Source organism: Triticum urartu, chromosome 4A (assembly GCF_056163025.1).
Source record: "Triticum urartu cultivar PI428250 chromosome 4A, HENAU_Tu73, whole genome shotgun sequence".
Classification (NCBI taxonomy): domain Eukaryota; kingdom Viridiplantae; phylum Streptophyta; class Magnoliopsida; order Poales; family Poaceae; genus Triticum; species Triticum urartu.
Window position 1 is genome coordinate 440,710,795 of NC_141876.1, and position 24,792 is coordinate 440,735,586.

A 24,792-nucleotide genomic window follows, 5' to 3' on the forward strand; every position below is an offset into this window, starting at 1 on the left:
GATAAATTGGAGTAACACACTTAGGAATCCTCTAGTGTTTGGTATTACAACGAGATGGAGATGGCATGGCGATGAAAATGTGCTTCCCTGCTTGGGACATTGTTTCTGAAGTTGTGCTTTAGCTAGGGGAACAAGTGGAGGATGGTGGTGATCTTGTTGGCACTTGTGCGGTAACGACAATGGAGATGAGTGATGCGGGGGTCGCAAAAGGGTTGTGGTTGTTGGCCTTTCGGTGTGTGCACGGGGTCGTCGTGGTTTTTTTGTTATTGTGAAGTTGGATCCATGATGACAGGGTCAGAGTAGTGAGATGACTGGCGACAGATGGTATGGATTGATGATTCTTCGTGAAGCCAGCCTAGCATATTTCTCCTTTGTAGTTCACCTTCTGGACTGAAGTTGCCATGTGGGATCTTAGCGTGACTTTCTACACCTGTTGCGGTGAGGGGCTTCGTCGATGGTCGTGTGTGGTGAAGTTGGAATCGCTTTCTCAAGATGCAGTGATGACACGCGATGGCGTGCAACTTTGGTGATATTCCCTTCAACGCGATTTGCGTGGTGTATCTGTTGTATGCCAGGTCGGCAGTGTGTGCCTTAGAGTTCATCAAGTTCCACAACGTTTGCTATGTGCGTTTGTCTTGCTTTTCGAATTTGGCATCATTTCGAATCACAACAATTCTCTAGATTGGGCGCCGGAAAAATCTCGCGTCCATGCATCATCCATTTAATGCCTTAGATCATGAGCAATGCAATGCACTCAGGAGGGCGTGCTTAGTAAAAAAAAAATTCCTAAGCACCAAGGGCTTATCTCAAGTTGTGCCTAGTTAAGCATTTGTCACATATAAATAAGCATCGACGTTTAGGCAAAAATCAATTTATTTCTGTATAAGCATCTCTCTCGAAGAACTTAATTATACAAGTCCTTAAACGGCTCGCATTCGCTTGTGTTAATTCTTTTGCGCTAGTAGGGCATCTAAAACCGGTGCTTAGGCCAGGCAACATGATTCAATTTCTGGCTGTTCCCGTCCGATCGGAGGATCTTGGCTGGCGTGGAAAAGGAATCACGTTAGTGCTAGTCACTTCTCCGTTGAGTAAACAAACTCCCACACCGATGCATCGTCCTTAATTAATTATTTTTGTTGTCTAAGCGTCCAATCAGAGGCCCTTGCAAATTGCAATGTAGATGGCCCACTTCATGAGATCGTTTTTGTTAGGATTTAAATTAATTTTGTTATTAGGGATAATCCTTCCTTGTGTAAACGGACGTCGGTTGCTACATGCACCCGTTCGACATTCCCACGACCCCCACGATCGGACGCATCCGTTCGTGGCGACGGTTCCCTATGTATATAATCCTCATAGATCATCAATGAAAGTTACGGTTCGATCAAATCATTCTTCACACGTTATCAACACTTGTCTCTGCCCAGAGCACGCATAGGCAAATCACGCCGGCGACAGTCGCCGGAAAAAAGAGCCAGAAGGAAAGAAAGGAAAAGGTGAGAGGATGCCTCGTGGTCTCCTGTCCTTCTTCCCACACCTTGTTCGTAGCGGCGGTAGACGCCGACAGGGCCGTCGCCGTCGCCATGGTGTTGGTGGACTTCGCCGCCACAACCGCCACGCCCGTGATCTGCGCCGGTTCGGAGGCCGCCGGAACGGTTTTCGTCGCCGTGGACCACGTCTTGGACATGGCGTCCGAGGTCGCGATGGTGCTGGGCCTTCTAATGCTCCGCCCGAACCGGCCATGCCGGCGGCGGCGCCGCTCCCGGCCTGGATTCTTGCCGGACCGGCCGCTCCAAACCTGTACGCGAACGATGTACTGGAGCCCGCGGACGACGCAGTGGACGTCGACGTTGAGCCGGAACTTGCGGCTCCTCCACCACCGCGTCCGTGCCCGGTGCATGGTTGGGGGCCATGGATGGTCCTGCAGGCTGCAGCCACCCCGCCACAAGATTACGAGGTCCAGGAGGAGGCCGAACTTGCGCCGCCTGTGCCGCTCGCGGAGCCCGCGCAGCCGGACTCCCCGCGTCTTCCATCTCCGACGCCGGCGCACGAGGCGGCCGGCGCTGGGGCTTCTTCGTCGAGCGCTAGCCTCGGGCTGCGCCTCCCCGCGCGGGCTGCTGTGCTCGGGGACGTCTTCGTCAACTGGGCGAGCAGCTCCACTGGCCCATCGGCGCCCCGCCGCTGGGACATAGTGCCGCGGGCCGAGCTGCAACGCAGCCGCGCGGTGGTTCTCGGACTGGCCAACGACCACTCCAATGCAGCCGCGCCCGGGACAGACCTTCCTGGTGGATCTTCTTCAGAGGAGGAGGTCGCACCGGGGGCTTCGAATTCGCGCCGGTGAGCCAGACGCCGGTGGCGGAGGTTGGTGGTAGTGGTGCAGACGGCCGCCGCTTAAGTTGGATTGGGGATGAGTTGTTGATGGGAACGAGAAATATCCCCTCGCCTCCCTTATCTACTCGTGCGTGCGTATGGGCTGTTGGAGCCAGCACACTAGCCACTAGCCCATGGCGTACAAGCAGCAGAGAAAAAAAAAGAATCATAAATGAAAATAAAAAGGTGGCTTAGCCACGCTAGTAGGCTATCCTGTCTTTAGCCTATTGCCATTATTTTTCGTTTTCTTTTCTGATTAGCTTCTAGCTTTTTCAGTTTTTGTACAGATGAGTTTGTTAGTATTTTCTAACATAGTACTATGTAATGTCTGCTTATGTAATGTCAACATCTTTATGGATGCAATCTTTAATTGCTACATGTTGATTGTGCTTGAAAATTATATGACTACTTTCAATTTTTGCGCATATTTTATGAATTGCACTTATGGCAATACATATAGCTTTGTTCACAACCGTGAGGTCTACACCATCTGGTGATTACCTTTAAAGTGTTTTAAGTAACACAAGGTTGTACAAAAGGTGAAGATTGGGATTGCCAAGAGTCAGTCCAAGTACAAGTGCTACCACCTTGATGACAAGGACACCCTCTTCTTCGAGGATCATATTGTTGTGCCCAAAGGTGAACTTCGTAAAGTGATCATGAACGAGGCTCACAATTCTCTCCTCTCCATCCACCCTGGGAGCACGAAGATGTATCAGGACCTTAAGCAAGCTTATTGGTGGACTCGAATGAAGCGCGAGATCGCTCAATTCGTGAATGAATGTGATGTCTGCAGAAGAGTGAAGGCAGAACACCAAAGGCCAGCTGGTCTCCTCCAACCTCTTGCCATTCCAGAATGGAAGTTTGACCACATTGAAATGGACTTCGTGATTGGGTTTCCAAAGTCCAAGCGTGGCAATGATGCTATATTTGTTGTCATCGACAAGCTCACCAAAGTGGCTCACTTTCTGCCTATCAAAGAGTCGATCACTGCAGCTCAATTGGCGGAACTCTATACCTCTCGTATTGTCTCTCTGCACGGTATTCCTCAAGTGATCTCTTCAGACCGTGGCAGCATCTTTACCTCCAAGTTTTGGGATTCTTTTCAGAAGGCCATGGGCACTAACATCCGCTTCAGCACTGCTTTCCATCCTCAAACAAGCGGTCAAGTCGAGCGTGTCAACCAGATTCTTGAAGATATGCTCAGGGCTTGTGTGATCTCCTTCGGCATGAAGTGGGAGGATTGTCTTTCTTATGCTGAATTCTCATACAACAACAGTTTTCAAGCAAATTCGGGCAAGGCCCCTTTTGAAATTCTGTATGGCAGGAAGTGCCGTACCCCTCTCAACTGGTCTGAAACCGGTGAACGTCAGCTGCTGGGTAATGACTTAATCACAGAAGCAGAAGAAATGTACAAAGTCATTCGTGATAACCTCAAAGCAGCCCAATCCCGCCAGAAGAGCTACTATGATAGTAAGCACCGTGATTTGGCTTTCGAGATCGGAGATCATGTTTACCTCCGTGTCTCTCCTATGAAAGGTACTCGTCGCTTCGGTATCAAAGGGAAGCTTGCCCCTAGATACGTGGGACCTTTCAAGATTGTCAGCAAGAGAGGCGACCTCGCCTATCAACTCGAGCTTCCTTCAAACTTTGCAAATGTTCATGATGTGTTCCACGTCTCTCAGCTTCAAAAGTGCTTCAAGACTCCTGACCGCACCGTCAACTTCGAGGACATTGAGCTCCAAGAAGATCTCTCCTATCGTGAGCACCCAGTTGCTATTCTTGAAGAGACTGAACGCAAGACTCGCAACAAGTCAATCAAATTTCTTAAAGTCAAGTGGTCACACCATTCCGACCGTGAAGCTACCTGGGAACGCGAGGATCACCTCCGTTCTGAGCACCCGGAGTTCTTTCAGTCCTAGATCTCGGGACGAGATCTTTTCGTAGTGGTGGAGTGTTGTAACACTCCGGATGTAACTTTCCCTATTTGTACTCCAACTCTTGCCATTTCCGGCATTAAGTTATATTTATTTCTCGGGTTCGGGTCTTTGTCTCCGTGTATTGTTTTCGTTTTCATGCATCTCATATCATGTCATCATGTGCATTGCATTTGCATACGTGTTCATCTCATGCATTCGAGCATTTTCCCCGTTGTCCGTTTTGCATTCCGGCGCTTCGTTCTCCTCCGGTGGCCATTTCTAGCTTTCTTTCGTGTGTGGGGGTTAAACATTTCCGGATTGGACCGAGACTTGTCATGCGGCCTTGGTTTACTACCGGTAGACCGCCTGTCAAGTTTCGTATCATTTGGACTTTGTTTGATACTCCAACGGTTAACCGAGGGACCGAAAAGGCCTCGTGTGTGTTGCAGCCCAACACCCCTCCAATTTGGCCCAAAACCCACCAAACTCTGCTCCATGTCCTAGAGCGTTCGATCACGATCGCGTGGCCGAAAACCGCACCTCATTTGGATTCTCCTAGCTCCACTTATGCCTATAAATAGCCCCCTTCATTTTCGTATCTCTCCCCCCCCTCGAAACCCTAGTTCTAAAAAAAACATCTCCGCGCCGAGCCGGACACGTCCGACCCGGCCAGACATTTCTCCGCCGCCAATCCCTCGCCGCCACGTGGCGGGCGGACCACTTCCCCGCCAGCAGCTCCCGCCGGCCCGCACCGGCCCGAGGCGGGCCCGCTCCCGCGCTTCTCCGGGCCAGTCCCAGCCGCCGCCGCGCCGCCCGTCTTCCACGGCTCCGGGAACCCGCGCCACCACCGCGCCATCGGCGCCGGCGCCGGAGCTCGCCGCCTCCTCCGCCCGGCGCTCGCCGCCGCCCGCCGCCCGAGCCGGCCACGCCGCTCCGCCGCCTGCCGCCATCGCCGGCCCCGCCTCACCTCCCTCGACGCCGGCCACCGCGGACCTCAACGCCGGCGAAGACCCCGGCGATCCTCGGGCTCCGAGCGTCCTCGCCCGATCTGGATCCGGTCGCAGCTACAGTAAACCCTAACCTCGTTTATTTTTCTAAGTCCTGAAATTCTTGATCCAAGTTGCTCTGTTCGAGGCCCCGTAACTTTGCATCCGTAGCTCCTTTTTGGACATATGATATATCAAAATGTTCACCTCGACGAGTGCATCATTTCATTCCATTGTATCATTTTCATTTGAGTTCATCTTGATGCCCAAAATGCTGTTAGAAGGAGGCTTCATGAGTTAATTGTCAGATCTGCTAGTTCATCTTAGACTTTTGTCATTTTTACCATGATTATTGTGTGCATGCTATGCCTGTGAGTCCTTCATATGTTTTGTTAAGAATTTTGTCTTCTTTCCAGAGGTGCAACCCATGCATTTTTAGGATGTGTGTGGTGACTTGTGCAAGCTCGCAAAGAGAGGCACCCGGGAAATCTGTTTTCAGAGACTTAGTTGTTTTCACTAAGTCTGGGATACTTTAGTTCATGATGCCATATGTTCAGCTTGTTTCCTAGTGATCCGTGCCTCTTTTGAGGATGATCAATAAAGGAGTTTTATTATTAATGTTGTGCTCTACCCATCCATGTCTTTTTTTGCAATTATGGAGCACCATAGCTTGAGTCAATCGAGCTCTACTTTTGCTTCATGGTGAATCTGGGCAGATCGTCAACTTGTTTGCGATTTTGCCGGCGTTGTTGTAGTTGATCCGTGCATGCTATGCCATTGTTCTTGCCATGTCTAGCTTGTATTTTATGCGTTCTTAATGGATGTATGCTTTCCTTGCTGTGACTTGCACCATGGTGAGTGCATCGAGATCGTTTACATGCCTTCATGAGTTCTATTTCAGCATGTCTCAGTTTTCACTAAGTCTGAAAACTGAGTGTGTTTTAGCTATGTTCGTGTGCCCGTTAATATATTTTGTGAACCCTTTTGGCCCCAGGTCACTTTGGGTATTTTGTTAAGCTTGTTGAGTAGCTCCATGACATGTTCTTACTTGTCATTTTCAGGTCATGTGTCATGTTGTTTTGCTGCTCCGAAGAGAGCATCGTGATCTGAAATTTCAGACTAGTGTTAATTTCACTAAGTCTGGAATCTGTTTTGCATTTGCGTTTTTGCCATGCTTGTTTGAACCTTATAATGGATGAATTGGCCGTGGCTCAGTGCTAGTCTTTTGTTAAGCATATTGTGGGCATCCCTGCCATGTATTTTGTTGTCATGTTTGGTGGCTGTAGCATGTTCATTTCGTTGCATTTAGATGACTACTTGCTGTAAATCGCAGACCGGTGTCATATCTTAAAACGCTTGCCATTTCCAAACCGTAACTCCGATTCCAATGATCTTTATATCGTTTTCAAGCGATTTCATCCCCTCTATCCAGTGGCACCCTTGAAATTCCAAGTTGAGGTCAGGTTCATGTTTTTTCTGTCATAACTTGCATTTTGCATCCCGCATCGCATCCCGCATAGCATATCATCATTTTATCATATTGCTTGGTCTTGCACGTGGTTGATTGTATCCTTGTTGCTTGTTTGTCTTATTGGGTAGAGCCGGGAGACGAGTTCGCTACCGAGGAGCCCGTTGAGTTTGCTTGTGAGGATCCAGTCAACTCTGACAACTGTGCAGGCAAGATGATCATACCCTCGAAATCACTACTATCTTTGCTATGCTAGTTTGCTCGCTCTTGCTATGCCAATGCTACGATGCCTACCTTTTGCTTGTCAGCCTCTCAATTGCCATGTCAAACCTCTAACCCACCTTGTCCTAGCAAACCGTTGATTGGCTATGTTACCGCTTTGCTCAGCCCCTCTTATAGCGTTGCTAGTTGCAGGTGAAGTTTGGAGGCCGTTCCTTGTTGGAACATCATTTATTTTTCTTGTTGGGGATATCATTATATTGCTATGTTATCTTAATGCATCTATATACTTGGTGAAGGGTGGAAGGCTCGGCCTCTCGCCTAGTGTTTTGTTCCACTCTTACCGCCCTAGTTTCCGTCATATCGGTGTTATGTTCTCGGATTTTGCGTTCCTTATGCGGTTGGGTTATAATGGGAACCCCTTGATATTTCGTCTTGATTAAAGCTTTTTCAGCAATGCCCAACCTTGGTTTTACCATTTGCCACCTAGCCTTTTCTTTCCCTTGGGTTCTGCAGACTCAAGGGTCATCTTATTTTAACCCCCCCCCCCGGGCCAGTGCTCCTCTGAGTGTTGGTCCCACTGAGCGATGTCCGAGGCTACCAGGGGCAACTCTGGGCTGGCTTACCCGACGTCTGGCTCATCTGAGTGTGCCCTGAGAAAGAGATATGTGCAGCTCCTATCGGGATTTGTCGGCACATTCGGGCGGTGTTGCTGGTCTTGTTTTAACCTGTCGAATTGTCTTGTTGTACCGGGTTGCCGAGTCTGATCGGTGTGTCTCGGGTGGAGGTCTATTCCTTCGTTGACCGTGAGAGCTTGTCATGGGCTAAGTTGGGACTCCCCTGCAGGGATTGAACTTTCGAAAGACGTGCCCGCGGTTATGGGCAGATGGAAATTTGTTAATGTCCGGTTGTAGATAACTTAAACCTTAATTAATTAAAATGAATCAACTGTGTGTGTTACCGTGATGGCCTCTTCTCGGTGGAGTCCAGGAAGTGGACACGGTGTTGGAGTAATGCTTGCGCAGGTTGCTCTTCTAGATTCTCGATCGCGCTTTGCCTCCTCTTCTCGCTCTCTTTTGCGTATAAGATAGCCACCATATATGCTAGTCGCTTGCTGCAGCTCCACATATATTTGTCTCATCCATTCCTATAAGCTTAAATCGTTTTGATCACGAGGGTGCGAGATTGCTGAGTCCCTGTGGCTCACAAATACTATAATTCCAGATGCAGGACCAGGTGATTTCGCTCCAGGTGACGAGTACGAGTTCAAGTGGGAGTTCGACGAGGACTCTCAGCGTTATTATGTTTCCTTTCCCGATGACCAGTAGTGGTGCCTAGTTGGGGTTTGATTCAGGGCCTTGTCGCATTTTGGGTTTTCTTCTATTTTGGCGCCGTAGTCGGGCCATGAGTGTTTGTATGATGGATGTTATTTATGTACTCTGATGTGACGTGGCGAGTGTAAGCCAACTATGTTCTTCCCCTTTTATTATATATTACATGGGTTGTTGTAATGATTGCCTGACTTGCGACATTGCTTTCAATGCGGTTATGTCTCTAAGTCGTGCCTCGACACGTGGGAGCTATAGCCGCATCGAGGGCGTTATACTGACATATCCAAGAAGGAATTTGCTGAGCTTGCCATTGATGGAAGAAACTATTTGACCTGGGCCATGGATGTCAAGATCAACTTGGCGGCGAGGAATCTGATCAGCACTATAACCACACCTACTCAAGGTGCTCCTGCTATCGCAGATACGACAAAGTATGCTTCTTTGCACTTCATTCGACACCACCTTGATCCTGCTCTGAAAGAATAGTACATGATGGAGGAAAGTCCTCTATCATTGTGGAACTCCTTAAAGGAGCGTTATGATCAACAAAGGTCGGTGATGTTGCCTGAAGCGCAGAGAGAATGGGCACTTATCCGTTTCTAGAATTTTAAGTCCGTTGCAGCATACAATTCTGCCGTGCATCAAATCAACTCAAAGTTGAGATCCTGCAACAGCGTAGTTTCCAATGCGGATCTCATTGAAAAAACACTTTCTACTTTCCATCCTAATATGAGGATTCTTGCTGAACAACATCGTCAGCAGAAATACAAGAAGCATTCTGAGTTGATATATGCACTTCTTCAGGCAGAAAAGCACAGTGAAATTCTCGATAAGAATAATATGTTCCGTCCAACGGGAACACTGCCGCTGCCTGAAGCACATTTCAATTCTCAGAATACTCAGAAGTCCCGTGGTCCCAAAAGGAACCATAGGAAGTTTAAAGGAAAGTGGAGACGCAATGAGAATCAGAATAGCAATGGAGTACAAAAGGGCAAGAATCATTTTAATAAAAATGATAAGGGTAGCAGCTCTCAAGCTTGCTACAGATGTGGTTGTACTACTCATCATGCAAGGATGTGTACAACTTCTAAGCATTTGGTGACGCTGTATCAGCAATCAATTGGCAAGAGCAAGAAGGCTCAAGGGAACCAGTACGAAGCTCACTTCACTGGTCCAATGATTGAAAGTTCTCAAGGCGTTCATCAGAACGAAGTTCATGACAACATGGAGAACCAAGATCAGGCTCAGCAAAAGGAAGAACCACCACTTACTGTTGAAGACATGGTGGATTTCGCTTCTACTAATGACATATATGGAGATATGCTTTGATCTTCCAATAATGTCATAAGTATTGTGATATGTCCTTAGTTATATTGTGTGTTGTAAAATAATTATGTCCTCGGACATATGGTATTGTAATAATTATGTCCTTAAACATAATGTATTATAATATGTAGCAGACATACATAGTGCGTAATGTATGTGTTATTTCTATATGAGATTGAATAAATAATGAATTTTATTCTTTTACCCTATAGAAAACTTCGAGAAACAATCCAATGGAGGAGGAAATTTGTTTAGTGGACAGTGGTGCCTCTAACACAATTCTACGAGCAGTTAAATACTTCCGAAGTCTCAAAAAGAGTAAGGGAAGTGTTATGACAATTGGTGGTCATGACACAGTAATTGTTGGTTCTGGTCAAGCCATATTTACACTCCCGAATGATACAAAACTTGAAATCCAGGAGGCTTTATTGTATCCGGATTCGACTCGTACCCTGTTGAGTTTTAAGGATATCCACATGAATGACTACCATATTGAAACTCATGAAGACAATGCGGTTGAAAGCCTACTCATAACTCAACAGAAGGGATCCGACAAGGAAACCCTTGAGAGACTGCCTGCTCTATCTTCTGGACTATATTACACATACATCAAGCCAGAGCAACATTTGGCATACAAAATAATTTTTCAGAATCTTGACAAGTTCAAGATATGGCATGATCGCCTGGGTCATCCTGGTGTGGGGATGATAATAAAAATTATTGATGGTTCAACTGGACACAACATAACGGTTGCTAATTTCCCCAAATCCTCGGATTTCGTATGCACTGCATGTGCAACTGGGAAATTAATCACAAGACCTTCATATCTGAAGATCAAGAATGAACCACTTAATTTTCTTGAACGCATTCAAGGAGATATATGTGGTCCAATTCAACCGTTATCGGAACCATTTAGATATTTTATGGTGCTCATTGATGCATCAACAAGATGGTGCAATGTGTGTCTATTATCAACAAGGAATCATGCTTTTGCAAAGCTGATCGCTCAAATCATTAAACTGAAGGCAAATCATCCTGAACACAGGATAAAATCCATCAGAATGGATAATGCTGCTGAATTTAATTCACGAGCATTCAATGATTACTGCCTAGCTTTGGGCATAACTGTGGAGCATTCTGTACCATATGTACACACACAAAATGGTCTTGCGGAATCACTTATCAAGAGGATCAAGTTGATAGCAAGACAACTCCTACAGAACTGTAATCTTCCAACATCTTGTTGGGGACATGCGGTATTGCATGCCGCGGAGTTGATACAAATTCGACCAACTGCATATCATACGGCCTCCCCGTTGCAGTTAGTACGTGGAAATCAACCAAGTATTTCCCATCTTCGAAGATTCGGATGCACTGTGTACGTACCGATATCACCACCTCAGCGTACATCGATGGGTCCACATAGAAAAATGAGAATCTATGTGGGGTACAATTCTCTGTCGATTATAAAGTACCTGGAACCTCTAACAGGGGATCTATTTATAGCCCGGTACACTGATTGTATCTTTGATGAGGACAATTTTCCGGCATTAGGGGGAGAAAAGAACCTCAAAGAATGCCAAGAAATAGATTGGAATGTCAAAGGCATTCATTCCTTAGGTCCACGTACAAATGAATCTGAACTGGAAGTTCAGAAGATTATTAATTTGCAAAATATTGCAAATAATCTGCCAAATGCATTTACTGATTATAAATGTGTCACTAAATCCCATGTTCCTGCTATGAATGTTTCAGAGAGAGTTGAGATATCTCATAAGACCACTCAACCGCCCAAGAGGGAGAGAAAACTGGACAAAAAGGACAATGCTTATCAGAAGCGTCCGCGGGAAATGAGGATCCCTCAAATAGTAAATGCAGGTCAACCGCGAGTTGATATTCAACCTAGTGTTGAAAGACACCTGAAGGATCTTATGCATCCAGAACCCAGCACAACTGTGCACACAAATATTGGTGCTGGGACATCGGTACACCGTGACTCGATTGTTGTGGAAAATCACGATGAGTCAGAAGGTATTGATGAGATTTCCATCAACTATGTTGACTCAGGAGAATCATTCAATAGAAAGACTACAATTGTCGACATATTTTTTGCCTCAAAGATTGCAGATGACCTGGCATTATCATGAACCTAAGTCCATGGCAGAGTGTATGAAACGCTCAGACTGGTCCAACTGGAAGGTTGCAATAGAGGACGAATTGCGCTCGCTTGCCAAGAGAGGGGTATTTACTGCAGCAATACCTACTCCTCCTAATGTTTTCCCCGTGGGGGCAAAATGGGTTTTTGTTCGTGAAAGGAACGAAAACAATGAGGTGGTGAGATATAAAGCGAGGCTTGTAGCACAAGGGTTTACACAGAGACCCGACATCGATTATGATGAAACATATTCTCCTGTGGTGAGTGGAATCACATACCGATACTTGATATTACTGGCAGTGCAAATGAATTTGTATATCCAATTGATGGATGTGGTGACAACATATTTATATGGGTCACTTAAGACGGATATCTATATGAAAGTTCCTGAGGGACTGAAGATTCCGGATCCAAAAGCTAATCGCAACATGTATTGCGTAAAGCTACTAAAGTCATTATACGGCTTGAGACAGTCGGGCAGAATGTGGTATAACCGACTAAGCGAGTTCCTTCTGAAGAAGGGTTACTCAAACAACAATGATTGCCCATGTGTGTTTATCAAGAAATCCACTGATGGATTTTGTATAATTTCCATGTATGTTGATGACTTGAACATCATTGGGACTACACGAGAAATACATGAGGCATGTAATCATTTGAAGACGGAATTCGAGATGAAAGATTTGGGTAAAACCAAATTTTGTCTTGGTTTGCAACTTGAACATTTTTCTTCAGGAATACTTGTTCATCAGTCTGCTTATATCCAAAAGGTATTGGAAAAGTTCAATATGAATAAAGCATACCCGTCAAAAACACCTATGGTCGTCAGATCTCTTGAAAGAGATAAAGACCCATTTAGGCCTAAGGGTGATGATGAAGAGGTATTAGGACTTGAGTTTTCTTACCTCAGTGCTATTGGAGCATTAATGTAGCTACCGAACTGCACCAGGCCTGACATAGCATTTGCAGTTAATTTACTGGCTAGATACAGTACATCACCAACGAAAAGGCATTGGGTTGGTGTGAAGAATATTTTCAGATATCTTCAGGGCACCAAAGATCTTGGTTTATTCTATAAGAAAAATCAAGAGAGAACCATGGTGGGGTATTGCGATGCTGGATACTTGTCAGATCCCCATGATGCCAAATCGCAGACTGGTTTTGTCTTCTTACATGGAGGTACGGCCTTCTCTTGAAATTCGACAAAGCAAACCTTAGTGGCAACGTCCACCAATCATTCTGAGATAATTGCTTTGTTCGAAGCAACACGAGAATGTGTATGGCTTCGCAGAATGATGAACTTTGTCCAAAGTTCAAGTGGGATTGGTTCGTTAAAATCACCCACTATTATCTATGAAGATAATGCTGCTTGTATTGCACAAATGCAAACGGGTTATATTAAGAGCAATATTACGAAGCATATTTCTTCTAAATTATTTTATCCCCATGATCAGCAAGAAAAGGGGGAGATAAGTATTTTGCAAACGAAGTCATGCGACAACCTCGCTGATCTGTTTACTAAGTCCTTACCAAGTTCTCTGTTTCATAAATATGTAACTGGAATTGGTATGCGACGACTTCGAGACTTGCAAAATTCAGGGGGAGAAATCTCCTAAGATATAACATGTTAAGATCATAAGATCATTAATATTGCACTCTTTTCCTTTATGAGTTTTTCCAAATGGTTTCTCATGTAAGGTTTTTAATGAGGCAATATCAATGCAAGCATGGACGATATATGTCATTTTCTCCTTATTTTCTCACTGGATTTTAGAAGGAGTTTTTCATGGCATATTGTATGTTTTCTTCTCAATTTTTCCCACAGGGTTTTGGAGGAGAATATTTCAAAGATGACCAGTCTCAAGGACAAGCGAGGATTAGGGGGAGTGTTAGGATTTAAATTAATTCTGTTATTAGGGATAATCCTCCCTTGTGTAAACGGACGTCGGTTGCTACAGGCACCCGTTCGACATTCCCACGACCCCCACAATCGGACGCATCCGTTCGTGGCGACGGTTCCTTATGTATATAATCCTCATGGATCATCAATGAAAGGTACGGTTCGATCAAATCATTCTTCACGGTTGTCTCTCGTCCAACAGCATATGCATAATGCATTAGCAAGTTTGTGATTGGTCAATACTGAAAAGAGTATGTAAAACTCTCTATTTGTTTGTACGTTTAGCATTTTTTAAAGAAATAACAAGGAGTAGGTGGGAAAACTAATATGGTTTGAGGATGACTAACATGCTTCCACAAACAAAACTTAGATAAATCATTCACTTTTCAGCTTCGCAAACATCTCATCACTTCATCAGGACTCGCGAGGAGAACCTACGCGGACGCGGACACACACTGACTCGGCTTAGTTAACCATTCCCGCCACGGGCACGGCTGTGCCGCCACTCGCGACGCCGTCAAGAGCACGGTGAGGCGGCGGAGCCGGGGATAACCCGCCGACGCCATGATGACGTCCCTCGCCGCCGTCGTTGTCGTCGTCGCCTGCGTCGCAGTAGGCCTTGAGCATGTCCCCCTCCTCCGGGGTGAAGCCGATGACGGACAGCATGAGGTCGGCGGCCCAGCAGCGCCGCTCGATGATGCGGATGGCGCGGCAGCACCCGGGCCCCAGGTACGCCTCGCCGTTGAGGAAGAAGAGGATGATCTCCCCCGTGCACGACTTGACGTCCAGCAGCGTCCCCCAGCACTGCTGCTGCCCCACTCCGTCCAGCCGCTCGGCGAGGTCGGCCGCCCGGACGAACGTCGACGCAGCCGCCGACGCGGTGGCGGCGACGGCGAGCAGCACCAGGAGAGTGGGGAGCAGAGAGGTGGACGAAGCCATGATCTGAGGTCGACTCTAGCTGGTGCTACCGAGTGAGGAGGCTGACGTACTACTACTTATCATAGCAAGTAACCGTAACGTCAGGTAAGCGAAAAGGCTTTACGAGAACGTGGAAGTCCAAACGAATCAAAATTATCTTAATTAAACGCGAATGCGTTGCCCCTTCCTCTCCTTCCTACGTTACTCTATCCACAGAAAATTAATCGGGGCGTGATCCCCTCGTTTCTCATCTCCCCCCAAAATCCCCTTTCTTTCCTGGTACCAGTAGTTGAGGCCTCTTTTGATTCATAGGATAAAATTATCGTAGGAATATGAATTTTGTAGGAAATGAGATGACATCTATCTCAAATCCTATGAGTAGGAATAGAAAACGAGATGTCATTTGGTTGACACCAAAGGAATTTTTCCATTGAGTCTAGGTTCATTTTTATTTTCCTATGAAATATAAAGGATAGGAACCAATCCTATATAGGAATAGGAATCCATTCCTATGAACCAAAGGGCTCTATAGGAAAAAATCCTATAAGAATCCTATCATCTAGAATTCTTATGAAATTCCTCCAAACCAAAGGAGTACGTGAAAAGTATCACCTTCTTTGAATTTTGATGCCTAATTATTTAGCTCTAGTATTGAGAAAGAAACCATTCATACGGCCAGGTCACAGGAATGCTTCTTCGGCTTACAATTCCGAGTCAGCAACCGTAACTCAGCACTTAGCCCTAGTTCTTGCTCTTTCCTTCCTTGCAACGGGCTGCAGAAAAAGTAGGAAAATGGATTGAAATTGTTGGATAAGTGGATTTGCGGTATCTCAACAATCAGAACAGCGAATGTTCCATCATCCAAACTAAGCTTCCTCAGATCCTAACCCCGCCTGGACAATTAGACAGCCAACCCATAATCGCAACGACCCAATTGCAAGAGCGGAGCTCTACCAACTCAGCTATATCCCCCCCGAGCCAAGTGGAGTATGCATGGAGTCCTCTACAACGTAGTACGAATTTGCACAACTTCAGAGATACTAGTACTAGTTTTGACAGTGCGCAAGATTTTTGAGTTAACACATGCTACATGAGACACACGGACAAATCTTGAAGGCTCAAATCGAGCCTCCAAGTCATTGGGCAGCTACATCAGACTAAACTGTAAATGCAAACCGAAACTAGTATCCACAGCACGGCAAATGTTGGGTGAAAGGAAGCAGCAGCAGAAGCGCGAATTGCAAGAGCAAAGAGGCAATTATCAACGGATGGATCAACTGTGGTTATCAAACCTAGGCCACTGAAGCTGCAGCTCTCCTCACTCTGATCATGCTGCTGGTAGTAACTGTTGAAGGCAAACGACACATTCCCAGGCCAGCCAAGACCTGCACAGGAGCCACCAGTGGACAGAGCGGTGCAGTCGGCATTGGAGCAAGCGGCAGAGAAACTGGAAGAAACATTGGAAAGGTCTTTGTTGTTGTCCACCACACACCATTTCGATGGAAGGTAGTCCACATCCAGCGCATTCTTGAGAGCCGTAGGGCCTTGACCCAAGTTGACATGGTACTTGGCTTGGCCGTCAAACGTAAAAATGCCATAGTGCCTGTCATAACTTCCGCTTGCTATACTGTGTTGATCTTCGTCTAAAAGGCTGTAGAGGTATGTCTCAGTTGGAGCAAATTTTGGGCGAAGTGGAGTCCCGGATTTTCTCGCCAGGTGGTTGACCAGGCCTGTCATGAAGGATTGAGCAATAGCCGAAGTTGCGTTCACAGCTCCATCTGTTGGCCATCCTGCTTTCCCAACAACGATGTCCATATCACCGAATCCAGCTTTAGTTAGAGCAGTAACCAGAGCATCTATGCTCGCATCGAAGTAGTTGTCATACTTGCTATGACCATCACTTATCGGACGCGACATTAGTTGGAAAAGGTAATAGTCTAATGAAATATTCTTCTTCTGCTGAAAGCTCAAAATAGGATTCAGCTCGACCATAAACGGTGAGCTATGATTAGCAAGAAATGGGAGGAGCTCAACCATGGTTTTGTTAACATCTGGCCTGAAGTAAGCTTTCGAAGGCAGAGTTGATGCGTTTTGGTATGCATCAGAGCTACAAGGCACAACTACTTTCATCTTGCTCGATAACTTTGCATCATCCAATGCCCGTTGAATATTTGCTGCTGCACGGACCACAAAAGGTTGAAACTGTTGCCCATGATTAAGAAGAAATGGATCATCTCCAACAGCAATAAACCTACAAATTACATTACTCGTCAATATAAAAACTTATAATATCAAGAAAACCCACAAAATGTGAAATGTAACATCAATGCAAACATGAAACAAACAAATTAAGCATTGTTGCCAAACAGATCGCCTGCCTCAAATCCAGATTTAACCTCACCTAGACAGCTATGTACTCTCTTTAACAACCATATTACCCTACACTCCGCTACTATTAATTCAGATTTGATACAAATATACCAAACACATTTGATTAATACAGAAGAATCTCTGCTACTTAAGCTAGAAAAGAAAGGAAGAATGCTCAGCCACAAGCGAAATATCAACAGAAGCCGGACGGTCAAGTTTTGTAACAGAAAATTACAGATCTGTGCACAGATCTACCCGCTGAAGTTTGCAGCTCTTCAGAAAAATACACTCCATCCCCAAATGTTCAGGACAAATTGATAGGATCTAGCTGTGCTATACATCCAAATTTTCCCATTGTTAACTAGGTCCGGGCATGTTCCTTTTATCATCTTTAGTTCACCAAGAGGAATCCATCACAAGTCATAGGATCTGAAACTTTGTAGAGTATAAACACCTACTAGCACGTTGGTAATTGACATTTGTTGAGTGTTTCATAGATCATACTTGTTTGTTCCATGAAAAGAAGACCTTGAGGTACCTAGAAGAAAATTCCAGTGCACTAATGCAATATAGACATAACAACCTATTGAAGTCAACCAATGGACTTAACTAAAGCAGCGCCTTCCTCCTTCAGATCAGATTGGTCAACCGTCAACATTATTAATGATATTGGTTTTGAGCATGTCAGCATGCATGATTGGCAAATCCAGTGGACACAAATTGACTAATCGCATCATCTGGTGCCAATGGAGCCTATAATATTTCTAATTATAGCAACGGGGTCAGCTTGAGGCATAATTTAGACTTGATTTATTCAGTCAACTAGTATCATACAGTAACTATCTAACGAATACACCTTGGCCCCTTCGCATTTCATGATATAAGATCACTAAAATATGTCGGAAAGAAGAGAAAAGGATCAGCGCAAGACTAAAAGAGAAGGAAACCGAGCACTGAAAGGGGAGAAGGGGATGCGGCTCTTACTCAAACAGTAAGCCGGAGGCGTAGCGGGTGACATTGTCGTGTACCCAGGCGGCGGCTGCCTTCCTGGAGGAGGCGAGGGGGCGGAGCAGCTCGTTCGGGACCCCGATGGTAACGGCGATGCGGGTGCCGGCAAGGGCGGTCAGCGCGTCGGGCGAGGGGGCGGAGAGGCGCACGCGGGGGACGGAGTTGGGGAGGAGGAGGTCACGCACGACCTGCGCCGCCGGGAGCGGGTGGGATGCCGCGAAGCCCCAGTTCACGCCCACCGCGGCGGCCGGCGGCGGCGCAACGGCGACGGCGAGGAAAAGGAGAAGCGGGAGCGCAGGTGCCCTTGGCCGCAGCGGGCGGCGGCGGCTGGGCCGCATTGCCTGCTGTTCCGTGTACACACCGTTGCGGTGCTGCCGCCTCCTAAATTTAATTTGTTCAGCGGTTTACACTACAACCCCAAACTTCAATTTGGTTCAAAATGCCCCTTTAAACTTTTTCTTGTTCCGGTAAACAGGGTTTAATTCTAAAATTATAGGGTTACAGTTAAAGGTAAGTTTCCCAATCCTTTACATGTCCATACAATATTCATATAACAGTGTTACATTTGTTGCGCCTGTAAGCTGCCCTATCTTGTTTGCATTGAAACTTCTATGGGATAAACTCCCTACTCCATCAAGGACCTGATCTCAGTAGCAAGATGTTCATATGCTGAGCGAGCTAAGCTATCACCAAATAAAGTCACCAATGCCTCAGAGGAGTCCGATTAGATTATGTCTGGGTTTTCTGAATGATGTATGGTCAAGGCCATCCCTGCATCAGTGCGCGAATCTCCGTCTCTAGAGCATCATTGCAATGCGATAAGAACCGGTAAGCTAAAAAGATTATGTTGCCATCATGCCTTCGAAGGGTATGCCCGCCGCCACCATTTTATCACGAGCAAGAAAAGAGTCATCCACCAAGGGCTTATTGGTTTGTCGGCGATGCGATCAAGGTTGTACCGATACATAACTCTTAATCTCCGGCATAGAACAAGTTTCATATACTGTCATCTTCCCTTTAATGATTTCGTTAGTGCTATACATCCTTAAAAGGAGCTGTGACTTCATGTAACTCTGTAAGAACTCAACATGTGTTTCAAGGGGAAGTACTTCTTTTCCATGGTCCATATCTAAGCGAAGCTACCAGATATGCCAAATAAGCATAATTATCATATTGTGGACATTCTTCTCACACCCTGCTAGAACATTTAGTGGTCGTTTGCTTGTATCAATCAGCAAATTACTGGCAGGAAGCAACCATGCTACTCTCATGAGTTCCCACAAAATCATGACGTGCCCTCAGTTTACCAAGGCATGAAAGCTTCCTTATATTTCAACTCCGCATAGTGGACACGTGTGGCTTCACCAAATGCATGTGAACCTTGCACTAATTAGTAGCCAAGGCTCCTATCGATATTTTTCATGTCGTGATCTTCATCATCTATGGAACCGACAAGTTCCAAATACAAAGCCATATAAGTCGGTCTCCTTCAGGGTTACTGTTGGACGTATCCCCAACAAATTGTGTCACTGTACTTGTTGTTAGGCAGTACACGCTCTTTACCCAGAAGCGACCGCTCTTCTTCAGGGATGAAGCAAAAAAAAGTCATGCCAATTAAGCGGGGACGTACGTTTCAAGATCTCCTGAACGTCCATCGGCCAAAAATGAGCATTCGAGCGCTACATGTTCCAAGCTCCATGTTGATGACATTAAAATTAGGCGGAAAATACTCATCCACGTTAATAATACAAAATGAATAGATTTGATGCGTAAATACATAAACTAAAGGTAGCATCAAACATTGTAGATACTTTATTTTCAGAACTATTATATTTACATAAAAATTCAGTTAATTACATCTCTTAAGATAAAACTTGAATTCCAACGTAGCTACTTCCTCTGTTCACAAATATAAGGTCCTCTTTGATTCATGGGATTTGCAATACATGAGAATAGGAAAAGCCGGAGGAATTGAATGGCATACTGATGACCCACAAGTATAGGGGATTTATCATAGTCCTTTCGATAAGTAAGAGTGTCGAATCCAACGAGGAACAGAAGGAAATGATAAGTGGTTTTCAGCAAGGTGTTCTCTGCAAGCACTGAAATTATCGGTACCAGATAGTTTTATGATAAGATAAATTGTAACGTGTAACAAGTAAATAAAGTAACTAAGGTGCAACAAGGTGGCCTAATCCTTTTTGTAGCAAAGGACAAGCCTGGACAAACTCTTATATAAAGCAAAGGGCTCCCGAGGACACATGAGAATTGTTGTCGAGTTAGTTTTCATCATGCTCATATGATTCGTGTTCGTTACTTTCATAATTTGATATGTGGGTGGATCGGTGCTTGGGTGCTGCCCTTACTTAGACAAGCCTCCCACTTATGATTAACCCCTCTCGCAAGCATCCGCAACTACAAAAGAAGAATTAAGGTAAACCTAACCATAGCATGAAACATATGGATCCAAATCAGCCCCTTACGAAGCAACGCATAAATTAGGGTTTAAGCTTCTGTCACTCTAGCAACCCATCATCTACTTATTACTTCCCAATGCCTTCCCCTAGTCCCAAATAATGATGAACTTCCATGTAGTCGACGTTCACATAACACCACTAGAGGAGAGACAACATATATCTCATCAAAATATCGAACGAATTCCAAATTCACATGATTACTTATAACAAGACTTCTCCCATGTCCTCAGGAACAACTGTAACTACTCACAAAGCATATTTATGATCAAGATCAGAGGAGTATTAATTATCATTAAGGATCTGAAAATATGATCTTCCACCGGATAAACCATCTAGCATCAACTACAAGGAGTAATCAACACTACTAGCAACCCACAGGTACCAATCTGAGATTTTGGGACTAAGATCGAATATCATAGATGAACTAGGGTTTGAGAGGAGATGGTGTTGGTGAAGATGTTGATGGAGATTGACCCCCTCTCGATGAGAGGATCGATGGTGATGACGTTGGTGACGATTTCCCCCTCCCGGAGGGATGTTTCCCCGGCAGAACAGCTTCGCCAAAGCCCTAGATTGGTTCTGCCCAGGTTCCGCCTCGAGACGGCGGCGCTTCGTCCCAAAAGCTTCCTTCTGATTTTTTTCCAGGTCAAAACACACCATATAGGCAAAGATGGGCACCAGAGGCCTGCCAGGGGGCCCACAAGATCGGGGGCGCGCCCTCCACCCTTGTGGTTGGCTGGTGGCCCCCCTCTGGTACTTTCTTCGCCCAATATTTTTTATATATTCCAAAAACATGCTCCGTGAAGTTTTGGGACTTTTGGAGTTGCACAGAATATGTCTCTAATATTTGCTCCTTTTTCAGCCCAGAATTCCAGCTGCCGGCATTCTCCCTCTTCATGTAAACCTTATGAAATAAGAGAGAATAGACATAAGTATTGTGATATAATGTGTAATAACAATCCATAATGCAATAAATATCAATATAAAAGCATGATGCAAAATTGACGTATCACATACCATTTTCAATCGTACAGGATTAGTATGAGTGTTTGGTCGTGCACAGGAAAAACATACGATGGTTGGAGAGAAAATTTCCTATGAAAACTAGTACTTCCTTCGGTTCTTTTTACTCTGCATATTATATTTGTGTTAAGTTAAACTTTGACCAAATTTATATTAAAAATTTATCAACATATACGATACCAAATATATATACTATGAGACTCATTCCATAATGAATCTAACAATATTAATTTGGCATTGTGAATGTTAATATTTTTTAAAGTTTGGTCAAAGTAGAGATAGTTTGACTTTGGACAAAACTTATATACAGACTAAAAGGACCGGAGAGAGTACAAGTGAATACTATGGAAAAATTCCTATGGATTGTAATCCTACAAATCAAACCTTAAGGATTAGAATCCTTCAAAATTCCTTTAGAAATCCTTTGAATCAAAGAGAGACTAAGATGTTTTAGATATTTCAGTATGGACTACATACAGACTGAAATGAGTGAACAAATACACTTAAACGTGTCTATATATATATAATTCAAAGAAAAGTTAAAACAACGTATATTTGTGAACGGAGGGAGTATTACATAGGTTAAGCGACCACTCCTCGCCGATCTCGGCGAGCTCGACGTCAAGGCGGCGGTGGCGGCTGTCTCCGCGATGGTGCCGGAGCGATCGAGCACCCACACCGCGGTGAGGTCCAGGTCATTGCGGACCAATTCCGATGCGACATCCGTCTTAGTGAACGCAAAGCGGCGACCGACATTGTGTTGGTCGTACCTCGCCTGCTGCTGTGTGCACGCTCGGCCTCGGATACCACGGCTCGAGAGCCGGAGGCACAACCTGCTCTGAGGTAGCGGAGGATGCGGCCACGCGCATTGGTGATCACGCGCGGTAGCTCCTTTTTTATCAAGCGGCGGTGGCGTCGTGGTGGCAAGGAGGGCCTGTCGATGCACGTGTAGCGGCTGCACGGCGAGGGCGATGCCGGCTCGTCCTTCACGCGACGGAGGCGCTGGGGGGTGGGGGAGGGGACGTCGGCTCTTGCTTCACGCGACCGCTGATGTGGAGGCCGCGGTTGCATGGCAGGGACGCTGACTCGTCCTTCACGCATCGGAGTGGGGATGCCGGCTCCCGCTTAACATGGACCCTCGGTGGGGACGATGGATCCTCCTTCACGTGCGTCGGCGATGATGGCGCCAGGCCATCTGACGGAGCGAACACTCCATCATGATCTCCATCTGACGGACGGATTCTTCGTCCATCAAAGCCGCCTCCGAGAGAAGATGGAGCCACTACTGTGGTTGGTCCTCCTCGTCACCGGAGGAGATTCCTGCCTCCTCCTTGCCGGAGGATGATAACCCACAAGTATAGAGGATCGCAACAGTTTTAGAGGGTAGAGTATTCAACCCAAATTTATTGATTCGACACAAGGGGAGTCAAAGAATATTCTCAAGTATTAGCAGCTGAGTTTTCAATTCAACCACACATGAAAGACTTAATATCTGCAGCAAAGTATTTAGTAGCAAAGTAGTATGAAAGTAACGGTAACGGTGGCAAAAGTAACAATAGTAGTTTTTGTAGCAATCATAATAGTGGCAACGGAAAAATAACTTTAGCAAAGATCAATATGTAAAAAGCTCATAGGCAATGGATCAATTATGGATAATTATATCGGATGTGATTCCTCATGCAACAGTTATAACATAGGGTGACACAGAACTAGCTTCAGTTCATCAATGTAATGTACGCATGTATTCCGAATATAGTCATACGTGCTTATGGAAAAGAACTTGCATGGCATCTTTTGTCCTACCCTCCCGTGGCGGCGGGGTCCTATTGGAAAATAAGGGATATTAAGGCCTCCTTTTAATAGAGTACTGGACCAAAGCATTAACACTTAGTGAATACATGAACTCCTCAAACTACAGTCATCACCGGGAGTGGTCCCGGTTATTGTCACTTCGGGGTTGCCGGATCATAACACATAGTAGGTGACTATTGACTTGCAAAATAGGATCAAGAACTCACATATATTCATGAAAACATAATAGGTTCAGATCTGAAATCATGGCACTCGGGCCCTAGTGACAAGCATTAAGCATAGCAAAGTCATAGCAACATCAATCTTAGAACATAATGGATACTAGAGATCAAACCCTAACAAAACTAACTCGATTACATGGTAAATCTCATCCAACCCATCACCGTCCAGCAAGCCTATGATGGAATTACTCACGCACGGCGGTGAGCATCATGAAATTGGTGATGGACGAAGGTTGATGATGACGATGGTGGCGGATTCCCCTCTCCCGAGCCCTGAACAGACTCTAGATCAGCCCTCCCGATGAAGATTAGGGCTTGGCGGCGGCTCCGTATCGTAAAAGGCGATGAATCCTTCTCGCTTATTTTTTTCTCCCCGAACGTGAATATATAGAGTTGGAGTTGAGGTCGGTGGAGTCCCAGGGGGCCCACGAGGCAGGGGCGCACCCGGGGGGGGGGGGGGGGCGCCCTGCACCCTCGTGGACAGGGTGTGGGCCCTGATGCTGATTCTTTCGCCAGTATTTTTTGTTAATTCCAAAACGTGTCTCCGTGGATTTTCAGGTCATTCTGAGAACTTTTATTTCTGCACAAAAATAACACTATAGCAATTCTGCTGAAAACAACGTCAGTCCGGGTTAGTTCCATTCAAATCATGCAAGTTAGAGTCCAAAACAAGGGCAAAAGTGATTGGAAAAGTAGATACGTTGGAGACATATCAACTCCCCCAAGCTTAAACCTTCGCTTGTTCTCGAGCTATTTAGTTGACAAACTGAAAGTGATGAAGAAAAACTTTTACAAACTCTGTTTGATCTTGTTGTTACAAATATGTAAAGCCAGCATTCAAGTTTTCAGCAAAGATTATGAACTAACCATATTCACAATAACATTTAGGTCACATGTTTACTCATATCAATGGCATAATCAACTAGCGAGCAATAATAATAAATCTCGGATGACAACACTTTCTCAAAACAATCATAATATGATATAACAAGATGGTATCTCGCTAGCCCTTTCTGAGATCACAAAACATAAATGCAAGCACTCCTGAAGATCAAGGACTGACTAGACATTGTAATTCATGGTAAAAGAGATCCAGTCACAGTCATACTCAATGTAAATTAATAGCAACGCATGCGAATGACAGCGGTGCTCTCCAACTGGTGCTTTTTAATAATAGGATGATGACTCAACATAAAAGTAAATATATAGGCCCTTCGTAGAGGGAAGTAGGGATTTGCAGAGGTGCCAGAGCTCGAATTTTGAAACAGAGATAAATAATATTTTGAGTA

At 45.4% G+C, this 24,792-nt stretch overlaps 3 protein-coding genes across 3 annotated transcripts; all 3 read right to left on the reverse strand.

Annotated features, from left to right (window-relative positions):
- Positions 1-1,360: 1,360 nt before the first annotated feature.
- Positions 1,361-2,043, reverse strand: LOC125553929 (uncharacterized). The gene has a single exon (XM_048717578.2). The coding sequence runs from the start codon at positions 1,898-1,900 to the stop codon at positions 1,397-1,399; it is 504 nt and encodes a 167-aa protein (XP_048573535.2). The 5' UTR covers positions 1,901-2,043; the 3' UTR covers positions 1,361-1,396.
- Positions 2,044-13,814: 11,771 nt separating this feature from the next.
- Positions 13,815-14,944, reverse strand: LOC125553930 (egg cell-secreted protein 1.3-like). Its single transcript, XM_048717579.2, has one exon. The coding sequence runs from the start codon at positions 14,611-14,613 to the stop codon at positions 14,140-14,142; it is 474 nt and encodes a 157-aa protein (XP_048573536.1). The 5' UTR covers positions 14,614-14,944; the 3' UTR covers positions 13,815-14,139.
- Positions 14,945-15,602: 658 nt separating this feature from the next.
- On the reverse strand, positions 15,603-18,379 carry LOC125551977 (O-Glycosyl hydrolases family 17 protein). Its single transcript, XM_048715402.2, has 2 exons — positions 17,947-18,379; positions 15,603-16,843 (listed from the first exon to the last, which is right to left on the reverse strand). The coding sequence occupies exons 1-2, from the start codon at positions 18,306-18,308 to the stop codon at positions 15,745-15,747; spliced, it is 1,461 nt and encodes a 486-aa protein (XP_048571359.2). The 5' UTR covers positions 18,309-18,379; the 3' UTR covers positions 15,603-15,744.
- Between the last annotated feature and the right edge of the window lie 6,413 nt (positions 18,380-24,792).